This window comes from Aythya marila (genome assembly GCF_965140915.1).
Source record: "Aythya marila genome assembly, chromosome: 1".
Classification (NCBI taxonomy): Eukaryota; Metazoa; Chordata; class Aves; order Anseriformes; family Anatidae; genus Aythya; species Aythya marila.
Genome location: NC_139042.1, coordinates 200,678,274 through 200,693,615, shown reverse-complemented (window position 1 = coordinate 200,693,615; position 15,342 = coordinate 200,678,274). Strand labels below are relative to the sequence as shown.

Sequence of the window (15,342 nt, the reverse complement as noted above, 5' to 3'; positions counted from 1 at the left end):
TCCTAATGATTTCTACCACTTCACCTGCTTTTTTGATTGAATGTTGAGTCAATGTTTTCATTGAATGGTATGGAGTGATCTCTTCATGATACTAGACTGATCCAGACGATGGGGTAATTGGTCACTGACTTTATCCAGTTATACTAGGTGGCCAATGCCTGCTCAGAGCATCTCAATTCACATGAAATATATATATATATATATATATAATATATATATATATTTAAAATATAATATATATATATAATATATATAATATATACATATATATATATTTTTTCCCCCCATGGATATCCTTTCACATTACTTACATTGCATTTCATTTATTTTTGTTATCAGTCACCCAGCATCACTCAGCTAATTCTCCACTTCATTACTGTTCCTACTCATTTGCTCTCTGGCTTTGCAATTTGTTAATATTCATTTTTCTCCTTAATTTCTTTTTGTCACCTTTCTGGTCCTTCAAGAAAGAAAGAAAAAAAAAAAAAAAAAAAAAAAAAAAAAGATTGAGCCATGAGAGCATCCCTACATTCCTCCACAGTTAAGACAGAGGCCAAAACACCCCTCTCTGTCCCCAGTTCTGGCTTCATCTGCTCTGGGAAACTTTAGCACCAGCCCTACAGATACTCTGATATCCTTCAAGCCCCTGATGTGTTCTCAAAAGCAAATGGTAATAATTTATAAAGGATCTTTGAGCTTCTTGTGTGGGGTGCCTCATTTGATGGTGTTTCTGAGCAATTGTTTCCTCATTGGAGAGAAATTTCTGCTCTCTCTTGCCTACTCACCTCCCATCCTCCTTTTTTTCCAGCATGCTCTCTGGGTTTCTATACCACCCCTTGCCAACTCACTCTGCACTTTCTGTACTTTCACCAGTCTGTCATGGGTACTTTTAAACAGAAACATACCCAGCCATGCTCTTCACATTAATTTGGGAAATAGTAAGAATTTATGCCTTTTTTTTTTTTTTTTTTTTTTTTTTTTCATTTCTGGATTAGCTCGTCATTGAAATAGCTGCAGAGTGGGTCTGAAAATCAATGTCTGTGTCAGGCCCTATGTGATGAGTCCCAGACTGGGTTAAGATGCATAAACTACCCTTCACATTCATGCTTCCTGCCCATAAGACAGCCAATGATAACACTCTAATAGCATTTTTATTTTGGCATCCCCTATTATGTGTTGAAAGAGCTACAATGTGATCTGATCTGACTGCTAGTCCTTATCTCTGGAAATGGTCCAAAATCAAGGAGGAATGAAAGAGAAAATCCCACAGGGATGCACCCTCACTTGGTTTTGTACCAGGGGAGACGTTTTGGGTAGTGTTTGGATTTTGTATTTCGGCATTTTGTTTTCATTGTCTTAACAAAGTGACAAAACTCTCATGAGACCGACATGAAGAAAAAAAAAAAAAAAAAAGGTTTACTTTTTTTTTTTTTAAGCTAGAGAAAGAGCAAAAATAGGATGAAAATTCCAGTCTTTTCATCTAGAGACAAAAATATCACCCCAAAAAAGAGCATTTTCCAACATTGTGTTTGGAAAATTTGTAAGAATAACAAAGGTGTAGCTATATTAACTATACTTTCTCATCTTTATAAATCATTTATAAAACATAAATGAATAACAGAAAGAATACTTTTATTAGCAAAATAAAAATAATAATAATAACACAAGCTTTTAATACCTATACCAGGAAAAACAGTCAATTTATTCAAACAGCAGTGTAGAAACCAGAAACAAACAACAAACAAACAAAAAATTAGTTATTTTCTTGTGGATTTACATTTCAGAGTTAAAATCTCTTGATGGCTTCTAGGGAAGCCTTAGGTCTGTAGTAGTTCTCAGGAAATAGCATTGCTGACTGCAGCACAAAACAACTCAAATTGTGCTGATTTGGTAGGCGAAGCCTTTGAAACCAGTGGAGCTTTTGGAGGAGTCAGAATCTTAAGAAATACAAATATTATTTCAAAGGGGAGGGGGAAAGCTCTATTTCCAAAAGGAGCAAAATTGGAAGGCAATTAAACTCCGCAGCATCCTAGAAGCCAACACAAGGCTTAACTTCTGAGCTCAGCTTGGACTGAAGCTCATGGTTGAAAGCTGATACGGGCTTTTCCTAGCGCAGGGATAGTTAAAGCGTGGTCCAGCAGGGCTGCAGCCTGGATATATTCTGTTTTTAAATGCTGAGACACAGCATGGAGACCATGCAGCAATCTGGTAAAGCACGGAGAGTTAGGAGCAGAGCGGTGGTTTTCACGGTGCTATTTCTGAGGACTTCACCTCTGTCAGCTGGATCAGTCCAGCTTGTATAAACCAGGTTTAGCCCTGGCAAATTGTTGATGTTCCCTGGTGCTGAGCATGGGTTGTCTGTCCCTGTCGAAAAGCATGAGGCATATCTACACTTGAGGCTCATGCTTGTGTTAAGAAAAACTATTTTGTGAAGGGAAGGAACACAAAAACTATTCTTCCACCTTCCTCTCCTGATGGTGCCCTGTTATGAACAAAGGTTGTTTGACTACCAAGACCAAAGACGTGCTCTAGTACATTAACACAACTGAAAAATGTGTCAGCCATGGATACTGATGCCTTAACCTATGTTGCTTGAGCAGAAGTTTGTAAATGCCTAATGTAAATGTCTAATAAAGACTGTGATGAATTTTTTTTTAATGCGATAATGAAGAAATGGGATTTACTTCATATTTTAAGAAATTAGACTATATCAAATGTGTAATAAAAATATTTTCTATAGGATTTTAAAATATATACATATATAAACTACCTTAATTTTTAATGCCCTGTTGATATTGTTGTGATCTCTACAGTATCTAAATCTAACTAAACAAGGCTGCCCAGCAACCTCCATTATACCTCAAACAGTGATTTCAAAACTTGAAGACTTGTCCACACTGTAAATGAAACCTGCTTGAAAACAGGATCTGAAATTGTCTGCTGGGCCTGTAATAGTCAGGCTAAGTCTACTCCTGATTTTAGGAGCAGCATTAGGCCTTAGGCACAGACCCAAAATGAGGTGGGTTCCAACCCCTTTGGCTGGGCAACACAGAAGGCACCTGAGGGATTTATTGTGACTCTTAAGGCACTTCCTGGTTAAATGAAAAATATTAGAAATTTTGTTTGGAGTATTTAGGGATATTTAGAAACAGTCTTAAGACAAAGTTGAGCACGTTTGCATTTCATTTTGAATAGGGGCCCAAACTGACCATAGGGGCCCATCCTGGACATAGCCTTTGCTCAGACACAGAAATATAGACTTTAGTCAAGCTTAAGGGAAGGGGGAAGCTTGGGGTCATGATGGAGCAAAGAGCATTTATGCCTGCATCCTTCCTACAGCACCCATCTCCATATATTCACTCGGCCTTGCTGGCCCAGTCCATGTGGAGCAGGTAAGAGGGCATCAGATCCTTCCTAGAAGAGCTCCTGTGCCTGCAATGGCCCATGGGGCAGAACAGGCACTTCCTTCACACCCATCCCACCACAGGCAACCTAAAACTGGTGACAGAGGCAGATGAATGAGGACCAAGAAGCAGCATGTGCTTTAGACTACAGTCTGGCCCTACATCCACCCAGGACACCATGGACTTGGGTTGGGGTTGTTCCCCCAACACCCAGATAAATCCAATTTCCATTCCTGATTAATTCCTAGCACCATGCCTAGAGCAAGTTCAGATTCATTTTCCATGCAAGGTTTGAAACACAGTGTAGACAAGGTGTGAGGGCCAGATCCTGATCTAATGCAGGCAAAATTTGTCATCATCTTTGGCCTGAGCACTTACCCTTGCATTATACTTTAAGGTAGGTAGCATGGGAGTTCTCCTGCTTTAAAGAGTTAATATAGGGGATTTGACCACCTGCAGAGGAAAGTTTCTCACTGAGCTTTCGGTTCATCTGCTCCATGTGCCTGGTGTTTTTCCTAGCTTGCCGGAGAGACCTCTTGACTTTTTTCACCCGATCTCGCAGCTGTTTGTTGCGCTTCTCCAGCGTCGCCACCTTCTGCTGCAGCTTCTTCACTCTGTCCTCCTCCTCAAACAGGGCTTTCTGCACCGAGGAGCACATGAGCTGGGGACATCAGAAATGAAATAGGAACAAAAAGGTTATTAAAGTAAAAGTTAACTCAGGTGTTCATAGAAAGACCTCACAGCTCTTCAAACATAGAACAACTTTTTTGAAATTCTACTTTTTTGCATCTTTCTAGTAAAAGCCTCTTTTTCTTTTCTGTATTCAGATAATACCCCAAATTGTAGCTTTTGATGACACTAATAGTTCACAATGACTTGTGTGAGCTACTTTGAGAGACCTGTTGAGCTCATTGAGGCTAACTTGAATTTAAGAAGGAAGGCTGCCCTATTCATGGTCTGAAACTGGAGTTCAATCTAAGGTGTTGCCACAATTGTAAAACTCAAGATTAGATCCAGCTCAGAAGCACTTCAGAAACTCCAGATTTTGACATGAGCCTGCCCTGTGTTCTTTATCTCAACATACAAAATAAAGTCAAAACCTGCAAAACACAGTTGTTTTTACCTTTTCAAGCACGGAGTTGCCTTGAATAGCTCATTACTTGGGCTTCTTTCAGATGAAACCTTAAAACATAAAATCCTAGCACTTCCCAGGAGCATTCAAGATCCCATAACTTTAACAAAGAGGAGGTGCCTGAGATCAAGGACAACCCCACCAAAAACTCTGTGATCTAGAGCAGTGATCATGAAACCTATTTCTGCTCAGGCTGACGTGCCCTCTTCTGTTTTTTTTTTCCTACAAAAAAGCATCCTGAGATATTTCATTGTGCATGTGGGATTTCCATCTGATTGTCACACCGGTGTGCTATGGGGAAAGGCAGTGTCTTCTGCTGAATTTGTCTCCTATATACATCTAGATTTTTAGTGTGTCTTTCAAGCACTCCTGGAGCCTAGATGGGCTTTCTCTGGCAGAACATTTGGAACAGTCAGGAAATCTAAACAAACAAGCAAATCCTCACTGTGATGATGAAGGATTACATGTTTCTTTCCATCTTCTTTTGTAGTACTTTCAACTAAAAGTTGGGGAGGGAGCCCGCTTTGATGAGTAATGCTTCGTTTGCTTTGGAAACCCCCAGCAGCCAAAAGCCATGGCTGGTCAACACAGAAACTGCTTCCAGTAGCCATAAGCTCTTGTATCTTGTGCAATAGCACCACAAGGCTTTACTAAGAGGGAAATGCTTACCCTGGTTGCCCTCTCACCAGGGATCTTTTATAAGTGCCTGCTAGGAAAACAGGGAGTTGAGACTGAGAGATGAAGGCCAGAAATTGCATGACAGAGGAGAGAATTTGATTTTGATCACAGCTCATTCCAAGAGCTATTTGAAAGCAGCCAGCACCCCTTGGCTTCTGTGTTTGCCAAACCCTTGAAAAGCTTTAAGCAGACCAATTCTTGAATTTAAGTCCCTACACAGGAGAGCACTGTTAGGAAAAGATATTTGTTGGGAAGGCAGAAGGTAGAAACTCCACATCCTGAGGGATTTCTGGTGTTTTTTATTGCTGCACCAATAGGCATGGCATATTACAGAGTCCAACACAGAGTAACAGAGAATTCATGCACCTGAAGTGTGCTGTGAGATGAACCCAACCATATCTCATCTACCTGGGCTGGCTGTGGGGGGCATGGCAACTTGTGATGGCTGACATCAGGGATGGCAGTAACCTCACCCAGAGGTGCTCCCAAACCTTTGAGGTTGGTCCTCTGTCAGCAGAGGTAGTACATGTGTACTGAACCACTCAGAAACTTCTCAGGTATCATCAGAAAGCTAGCCAGCTCATTTCCTTATGCCATTCCTCTTCCAGATCTTGACTTTCCAGCCTGAAGCCAATAGTTTAGAGCTTAAATCACCTGGAGATATCCAAAGAGATCACTGGAACAACACAAATATATGATTCTGTCAGAGACACACACCTTTGCTTACCAATGGGAAAATGATAGAAAGAGCCCAGTCCTGCAATAGCAGGACTACTAGCAGAAAAATGAACTCCTTTGCTCTTTCTACATGTGGAAAAATAACAAAGTGGGGTCCTTGCATTCTCGCCAGCTGGTTATAAATAACATTTTTCACAGAGCCCTGCAGTAAGCATCATGTACAAATGTGAGTGCTGTCCTACCCCTGCTGTTACTGCTGGAGCTGTGGCTCAGATGGATGCACCCAAGTTATTTTTAAGTGATTAGATCTGGTGCTGAGAGCTGTGCAACTGTGGCAGCGTGGAGCTCAGTACAGCCTGTATAGCTCACTAGGAATAAATAAGTGAGGAGTTAACCAGCCCTTGGCCCATGCTGCTACTCGGATACTTGTTGCTTGCAGCCAGCTGAGATATCCCCGTGTTGCGCAGTCCTTCCTATGGAGCATATCTACAGGCAGGAATTTCACACCCTATTTTCTCTGGTCTCTTGAAACCATAAATGTGCATAGTTTGCACTGATTACCAGCAAGATCAAGCTTTAAACCAAAAGCATTGCAAAAAACTACAGAGGAGTGGGGTTTTTTTGTTTGTTTTTGTTTTTCCAGTCTGCAGCTGTCACTCCCCTTGCCTTTAGCAGATGTGCTTCAACATAGATCTCCAAGCTGGCACACAGTTCCCTCCTTCCAGGCAAAGAGGGATGACACCAAGCATCCCCTGGCCTGCCTGAGCTGGGCAGGAGTGCAGGCAGCCAGGTGGCACAGTGAGAAGATGCTGAGAGGAGCCAGTTCCACCTGGTGCCCCTGAAGGGAAGAACGGATCTGGCAATTAATGGACAGCTGATGACTCTTGTTCCCAAAAGGTATCAGCAGCAGACAGACGGTTAAGCAACAGGTCAGAAATGCTGCACTTAGCATGGCATACATGACCACAGACCTGGGAAACTGAGTGAATGACCAGGACATGACTCTTCAGACAAATCTATGAATTATTTTTTGGGGTTTCCTTCTCAAGTTACATTATCTAGTGACCTACGCAAGATTTATTCATCCTGAACATTTCTGATTGCATGTCTGCTTGTTCCACAGTTGTGTTACCAAGCCATGTTCAACAGTGTTTAAACAAATCCAGAACAGTGGTAGAAGATGTAGCAAGAAAGGTAGCACAAAAAGAACCATACATGTCCTTAGGATTTAGCCCAGACAGCCTACAGCTGTGACACCACAAATTACATATATTTCAGTATTTGTCTGAAACATCCTGTCACAAATACACCCAGACTGAAGTCTCACCACATCTAGATGATTTACACATTCTGTCCATCTGCCAAACACATCAGCACTGTGTTACATCAAACTGCTTTTCTGAGTGTCACATTACAGGCATGTGAGCCCTTTACCAAACGCCCTGAATTGCCATATGTATAAATTTCTGTCAGACACACACATCTGCCTTCTATAAGCTTAATCAGAACGGGACAGTGGACAGAAAACCCTCCATGGACAGCGGTGTAGAGGGGGTGTTCTTCCACCCTTGTCCATCTGGTTGAAGTAAGTTTCAAAATCAGGCAGTGACCACCAAATCTTTCCTTTCATTTACCAAAGGGAGAAAAGTTAGTTTCTTGATAGCTTCTAATGCATGCTCCCTACAGACAGCACTGGCACCCCATTAACTAAATGTCTTTCAGGTCAGGTCTCCTAAAATATCTTTCACATCAACCAGAATGTTTGGACATAGGGTGTCATCAGCTAAGATAGTAGTGGGAATGTCTTTAAAAGCATGACAGTCAGACCTAATCTCCTCTGCATGGACATGATGTTTTTAGAAGAACTGGGCATAGGCCACGTTGGTTTCTTGTCCTCAAATCTTCTTCCAGACCCACACTGTTGACCGGAGCAGTGTCCAGCTGTGCTTGTGCTACCATGGGATGCTCCCTCAGCATCCCACACCCAGCATGGCCCCAACACAACCTGTTGGGAGTGTCCAGTGGAAGAAACAAGAGACAAGTCCCTCTGGAAATGCAGCCCAAGTGCAGTGGGTTGGCAAGCACAGCTCCTGCTCTGCTGCTGAGCCTCCTCTATGCTGCACCCCAGCCTGCTCATCACATCCCCACACCACTCTCCTCTCCCCTTTCCCTGCTGTAAATCTGCCCCACAGAAAAGATAAAAGCTGACTGAAGTTGCTGCATGTTGTCTCACTGCTCTGCGTTTTACCACTGTTAAAGTTATATAAAACATCTTAAACTGGAACCTCATGCAGCACGAAGCATGTTCCTCCATCTCTCTTTGTCTCAGCACAGCAATAATTCATGCACTCTCTCAAGAAGATCTTGGAAGCCAAACACAGCTCTTTATTTTTCTTTAACTCCACCAGGATTTATTTCCCCAAAGCCTTCTGTGTGCTCAGCAAGAAGGGCTCTGTGCTTCAGGGGAAGCTGATATGGATGCGACACAGCTCAGGCAGTCAAACCTTGCCTCTTCTAGCTGGAGCAGTCCTCCTTGAGCCCTGCCTTGCCATTGACAGATTTCAGACTCTGAGCATCACTTTCTCCTCTTGTTCATCTCCTTTGGGCAGGCTAAGTGGGAGTGAGCATGCTGGACGGACAGACAGACGGTGCGGTGAGGGATAGGAGGAGGGATCTGGCAGTGGAGGGTATGGGGTTTGGGATGGAGTCACTTAACCTCCAGTTACCGGGGCTTTTCAGCCAAGACTAACACTCCCGCTGAAGTGTGGAAAAGCCCCTGTCAGCACTGTTAAACCATCATGCTGGATGGAGCTCGGTTAAACCACCTCTGCTCGCTGCAAGACTGCACCTTTGAGAGACACTGAATTAGGGTCCTGGGGCCAAATCCAGCATCACTGGCATTAACGGGGATGAGTCGAGATTTCCATATGGGTTCATATGGGTTCCATATGAACCACCAAGATATATATGATCTGGACAGAGAAGGAAATTGTGGTGGTTGTTCTTGCAAGGATAATAGGGTCAGCTCTTGCTGTGGGAGGTGTAAGGCTTGTGGCATAATCCAAACTGTTAGAGGTAAGGACTTCACTGGGGTAGGAAACACTGCCCACAAGGAGCCTCTGCCAGGCTACATCCACCATGAGGTGTCCTGGCACTGCAAACAGTGCCTTTCTTCCTCATACCACTGCCCAGTGAAGGCAGATTTTCACTTTAAAACTCTAAGTGCCTAGATAACTTGCTCGGGCTGAGGTGGATCCCACCCTGAGGCCCACAGAATGGCAGCTGGCACCACTAGCTACCCCAGGGAGGCTGCAGTGGCAGCATAAGTGTAGTTTTCTTGGAGTTTGGAAAATTTTGCCCTGGAAATGGACTCAAATCCATGTCTATGGTCAACTGGGAGGTTTTAAAAACAACCCTGTTAGTTCTGATCTGCATCAAACTGCTGTTTGGTGGAAAGCCACCTGAAGAATCGTTCAAGGGCCTGCGAGGGCAGCTCTTGGCCTATGCCTTGGCAGGTCTCTTGGCTGCTGCTTGGCCCTGACGTTCCCCTGAGCAGATGACAGTGGCCCATCTCCCTGGAAAATAGGAGAGATGTTTACAAGCTGTGACAAAAGGGCCCGAGTGCCAGCAGCTCCACCAAGACACCAGCTCAGCACAGAGGATGGTTTACTTCCAGGGAAGAGTGCTTTTCAAAAGGAAAAAACACCCACAACTTAATCTTTTTCTTCTGATCTCTTTTTTTTTAAGCTGAACAACAGATTTGTTTAAAGAAGATACTTCCCCGTGATGAAGTATTTTGAAAAAACAGACCTTCCTCTCTGGCAAGGTGTCTGAATTTCTGGTGGCTCCTTGTCTGCAGTGGGTACGGCAAGCATTCATCATAAAACCCTGCCCTTTGCCTTCAAGCTTGGAGCCCTCGCATCCATGCTCCCAGATTAAGGGTGGTTTTGGAGGACACGGTGGGATTAGGAGGCACTTGAGGGCTGGTGAAAAGACTTCAGTGCTGAAGGTACATGGATAAAGGTCTCTGGCCCCCAAACCACAGACAGATCGTGGCCTGAGGCTCTTCTTTCCCTGGAGACTTTGAGCCCTGAAGCCTGAGATGCTGCTAAGGGGGAAGAATAGCAAGGATAGCAGGTGACAATCTGACCCCATCCCATGTGCTGTGGTTGGGGATGGTGGTGGAAATGCTACTCTGTGATATGTGCTCTGATCGTTGCCAGCACCCAGGAAGGGACCAACCAGCCCATTCCCTATTTTTGCAAAGGAAAAAAGGCAATCTTTAAAGAGGAGAGAAACCCCACTAACCAAGAAGTCAGGAAAGGAGAAAAAAAGAAAAAAAAAAAAAAAAAGGTGCATATGAGCCAGGCTGCCTACCACAGGCATTTAGCTTGTGCCAAGTGAGCAGATAAGTCAGTCCTGACAGTAAATCCCTAAATTCCCTGCACAGGAACCAGGAGACAGAAGGTCTCCAGAAAGAGAAAAATAAATCAAGAGGGCAGGACCTCACCCTGGGGCATCTCCAAGCCCCTTCCCTCTCCTCACTGACCACGCAGGCAGTGCAGCGTGGGTGAGGGATGCACACCAGGAGCCAGCCGGCTGCTTTTTCCAGGGGCTCTGCGCTCGCCTTGTTTCCTTTCAAAGCATTCCTCCCAGCGATTCGCCCGAGATGCCACAGGAATGCAGCGGTGAGGGAGGGGAGCAGCAAAGTCTTGTGTCTAAGCGGTTTAACAGGAGCAGCCGTCGTCCTCCTCCTCACTCCACTGGAGCTGCAGAAGCAAAGGCTGAGCACACAAGCGTTGGGCTCAGCGCTTGGTGTTCAGCCCCACCAGCCCCATACCTTGTGCTTTCTGCATTTCCAGGAGCTTCACAGCTTTTGATATCGCTCCTGGCTCAAGGCTGGGTGATGGTTGGGTGTCTGAGATAGGGCAGGGCTGTGGGTCTTGAAGCCCTCCCAGGAGTTTAGCCCCAGGGAGAGGTGGTGCCACCCTGTCAGCCTCTTTGCTGAGACCTGCATCCTCCCTCTGTGAATTCCTTTACTTACAAGGAATTGCATTTGCAATTTATATCCTGCAATCAGCATCTGTTCTGGTTCCTTCTGAGTGCTGTCCCAGGTGGTAGATATTCCCAATACACCCGCACAGTTCCTGGGGAACACGGTGCAGCTATTGATTAAGCCAGTTGCTTAAAAGTAAATGACACCAAAATTTTAATTGCACTACCCAGCTCAACCTTGCTGAGCTTAAGGAAAACTATTTAAAGTGAAGACTAATGCATATTTTGAATAAGGAAAACAATGTCTTTTCTCTGTTGCTGGACGCAATTTAGGTGTTGAGAATGAAGGGGTTTGCAAGTCTGTCTCACAAGCCTTGCTGCTTCATGGATTTTTGCATTTTGCTCTGCCTAAATTCTAAATTTTTTTTTTTGCTTTTTTTGTAATCATTTTTGTCTCAGAGCTCAGGCTGCAGTTTCAGCTGGGCTTCAAAAATCTCTGTAAGACTTTTTTTTTCTATAACTCATACAGAAACTTTCCATTTCCACAGCTACCAAACTTTCCAAAACTCACAACCCACTTTAATTTCCAACTCAGCTTTTCCCCATGCAGTATTATTAGTATCACAATAAGGCTAATTACATCTGATATGCCTAAAACTACTTTGCCAACATACCTTTCCCCAAGCGTATTGTTCTCAAATTGAAAGTTGCTGCATGACCGTGTCTCCAGCTAACCTTGTTTTCCTTGGCTTGTATTTCAATAGGATTAGGTCACTATTCCCCCTCCAAACACAATGAATTAATTAAATATCAATGAAGGGATACAACAAACAAGACCCAGGCACAAAATATGTTGTGTCCTTCCCTCTCGCTGATGGGAACCCAGGGAAAGGAGACATGGCTGATCAGTGCAGCACAGCATCTTATGCATTGCTCCTATTTATTGAGATGTCAGTGTTGATTTCTGAATGAGCTGGCCTCTGCTTCATGTTAGAGTAGTTCCTAGAAAGTTCATTTAATGGTCCTGTTAAATATGCACCCTTATATGACAGGGTAACAGTGAAGGAAGTGCAATATGTTCAAATAAATCTTCCCCAGATGTAGATGGAGATGAGAACCAGCATCAGCTGGTGAGGAAACATATGTACCTTTACCAATAGTCATTTCATTAAGAATAATATTCGTTTAGACCAAGGTTATAACTGATTTGGGATATTTGAGCATGGTGTATGTCACTGTAATGTGTTACAGCCTGGAGAATTTCCCTGGAGGCCCTGGCAGAGGTGACCAATGCTCTGGTGTGGTAGGTGCTGTCTGGATGGCTGTAAGCTTGGGCTTAGATTAACCATGGCTCTTAGGAGTACAAAATAGGTTGGAGCCATGGGTGGTGGCAGGATCAGAGCGGCTGAACCAAGACGTAACAGCTGTGCATGAACTGCAGGTAGCACTTGGTAGCTGTGGCAAATGCTTACGAGGGCCCAGCGATGCCACATGCACCCAGGGGAGAGGCAGTCAGTGGCCACACTGAGCCCTGACCTTTTCAAATCCCCAATTCCCCATCCACAGTCCTAATATGGTGTTTAAATGGTCATTTATTGCACACAGGAAGGTTGTTGTATCATTTTTTTACACTCACACAGCACAGGAAGGATAAGCACAGGAATATAGCCACAGCACAGCCCCCCAAAAGAACCAGAGAATAAGGTACTTCACAAGAGGTGGGAAGAGATGGGGGCAGGAAACAGGGAAAAAACATCAACTGAGGGTTCAAATACTTCAAAACCTCCTGTGGGTAAGGTGATGCCAGAGCAACAGGTCCCCTGCAGCAGGTTCAGAGCACAGAAGCTGGGTGCCTGCACCCTCTGTGCCAAGAAGTTAAAGCACCATTAAGAGACCTCGCAGCCCCAACTCCTTTTCTCCCCCCATCCCTGGGGCTGGCTGCTCCCAGGCAGTGCATATATATAAACCTTTGTTCCCCTGTCACTTCTGGGTCCAGCTGGAGAAGGAGAGAAGCAGAGAAAATCCCAGCAGGGGTCAAAGAGTGAGCTCATTGCGTTAAATGTCATCTCGCACAAAAGCACAGAGACGGGGACATTTGCTGGAAGTGGATCCCACGTCTCCCCCCCATCGCATATATCAGACCTTGGGGAAGTTTTATGCACAGGAGGAAAACCCGTGCTGAGAAAGGCAAATGTTTGAAGTTAACGCAACGTCTATAAAAGTCGTGTTCCCCTATAAATCCCTCTGCTCTGGACATTTTGGCTTCATACTTCACATAAGCTGCTGCTGCTCAGCTGCCTTTACAAACAGATAGGATTTCCTTGGCTGTAGGCTTGGCTGGGAACCCTGCTGCTGCAGGAAAACTTCTGGGTTTTGAAGAGCAAAGGCAGGTGCCCTGGTGCAACCTGCTGTCCTCTGGTGCTGCCGGAAAGCTGAGGTGTCCTCATCTCTCCTGAGCATCCAGAGGAATTGACAGAGCCTTTTTATTTCATTTATCAGATCCACTTGGGTGCAGGAAAGCAGGGGGATTGAAGAGGGCATACTGACACCTGCATTCAGCTGTGCTTGGTGCATCCCTTAGGAGAGTCTTTGCACCACCCTGCTTAATCTAACCTAGATCCCGAGCAGGAAACGTTGGTATTATGGGCTCATTTGACAGTTACTGGAGAGAGAGAAAATCCTCTGGAGGATGAGTCAGAGAATCTAATTTAGAGCAGGGAAGCAGGCACTGGAAACAGCATGGAAACAACTCAATTCCTGCTGCTGCACACAGCTGGAGGAGGCAGGAGCAGCAGAGGCTCTACCAAAGCCCTTTCCTGTAAGCAATAAGAGATCTGTGAAACCTCGAGGGAAATAGCAGCAATGACTGAAATCAGTCTAGACAAACAAAGGCCAGGGGCTTGACAAAAGACATCTGCATCTGCAGAGAGTGGAGCAAGCTGTCCTGCCCCTTCACCAGTGAAGTCCCTTCCCCAGGACCCTATGGGGCTGTCTGAAAGGTTTTTTTGCTCTTCTTCCAGGCTGGGGACAAAGCTGGGTGCTGGTTCCTGAGCTGCTCCACCAGCCCAGAGCAACCAGGAGACCTCAGCAAGGAGCTGTTGTTGATGGAACAGGTGATGAGGAATCATATATACACAGCAGAAGACCAGGCTCAGTGCTAACCCAAGTGCAGAAAAGCTACAGGCTCCCAGAGAGGTGAGGTTGGGGGAAGCAAAGAAAAAGGCACGGAAAAACAAATATCTGCGATCTGCAGGCACTCTCTGGCTAACGTCAGCCTGCTGAGAGAGAAGCTGAGGAGGCAAAATGCCTTGGACAGTAATCAGCAGCTCCGAATAACAAACTCGGAGCACTAACATCTGGCTATTGGGATCTCGCTGCTGCTCACAGATATTCCTGTCCCACCAGGCAGCTCGGAGCAGCCTGTCCACAGCTCTGTCCGCTGCATGGGCTGTAAATCCTGAGCAGCCCCAGACCACCCTGGATGTGATAAATGAGCAACAGGCTGCTCTGAGCATGGCAGAGTTTGGTAAAGGACCAGTCTGGAAGGTGCAGAGATGTGGTGTTTAGGGGGTCACCTTTTTGCTTGCCTGGTTTTGAATGGCCCTAAGCATTTGGAGCATTAATTGCCATTTTCCATAGGAGTCAAAGACTGCTGCTTTGTTCCAGGACGATCCCTAGGATAGGATCATGCTCCTGCATCCAGTCTGTGAATTCTCTTGAGAAACTTTGGAAACTTGATAAACTCCTATGAGCTCCTGGGCAACCTACTGCCTTCTACAGGGAAAAGCTCTTCACACAGGGCTGGATTTAATGCATGTGGAAAATAAGGTCTCCAGGTGAGGATGAGTTCAGTCTCCCAGTGCACACAAGCGTGCAGCCCTCTTCTCAGCCTGATTTCAGGAGGCAAGGAGGAGGATGGCACCTGCCCAAGTGACAGTCAGCACCGGACAACGTGTCCCCAAGCTGGTGGATGCCCTGCGGTGAACTTTGCTGTGCTAGCACCTAAATTACTGAACACACACTCAACTGCTGGTTAATGTAATGATGGTGGCTCTCGACTGTTTAATCCTGAGTTAATAATTGTGTTGGGGTGAGATAATTACATAGCAAGTGCCGCAGCACTGCACAGGGAGCACATGGTGACATCGCTGAGATACAGTCACGCACTGGTTTCCTTGGCTCTTTTGTGAAAAATTGCCCTGTGATCTGAAAAATCTTGTAAGATCCTGCTGCCATGCTCACTTACCTGTAAAATATGTCTTTATACTTGCCCAGTACTTAGGGTCAGGTACCAAATGTGTCCCTGTAGTCTGTTACCATTTGGGTATGAGTGTGCATATGAGGGCTTTAGACCTGATTATGAGCTTAATTTTCTGTAACGGTTTGAAAATACTGTGGATATTTATTTTGCTTTTCTTACATTTCTCTGACGTGGAAGTTATCCATGCTTCATCA

At 44.9% G+C, this 15,342-nt stretch overlaps 1 protein-coding gene across 1 annotated transcript in view; it reads right to left on the bottom strand.

Moving 5' to 3' along the window:
• Nucleotides 1–1,471: 1,471 nt before the first annotated feature.
• Nucleotides 1,472–15,342, bottom strand: part of CCDC3 (coiled-coil domain containing 3) — a 40,309-nt gene continuing 26,438 nt past the window's right edge. Inside the window, exon 3 of the mRNA XM_082751548.1 lies at nt 1,472–4,065. Coding sequence (XP_082607674.1) covers nt 3,790–4,065 — 276 coding nt within the window. The 3' untranslated portion in view covers nt 1,472–3,789. The remainder of the gene's footprint in view (nt 4,066–15,342) is intronic.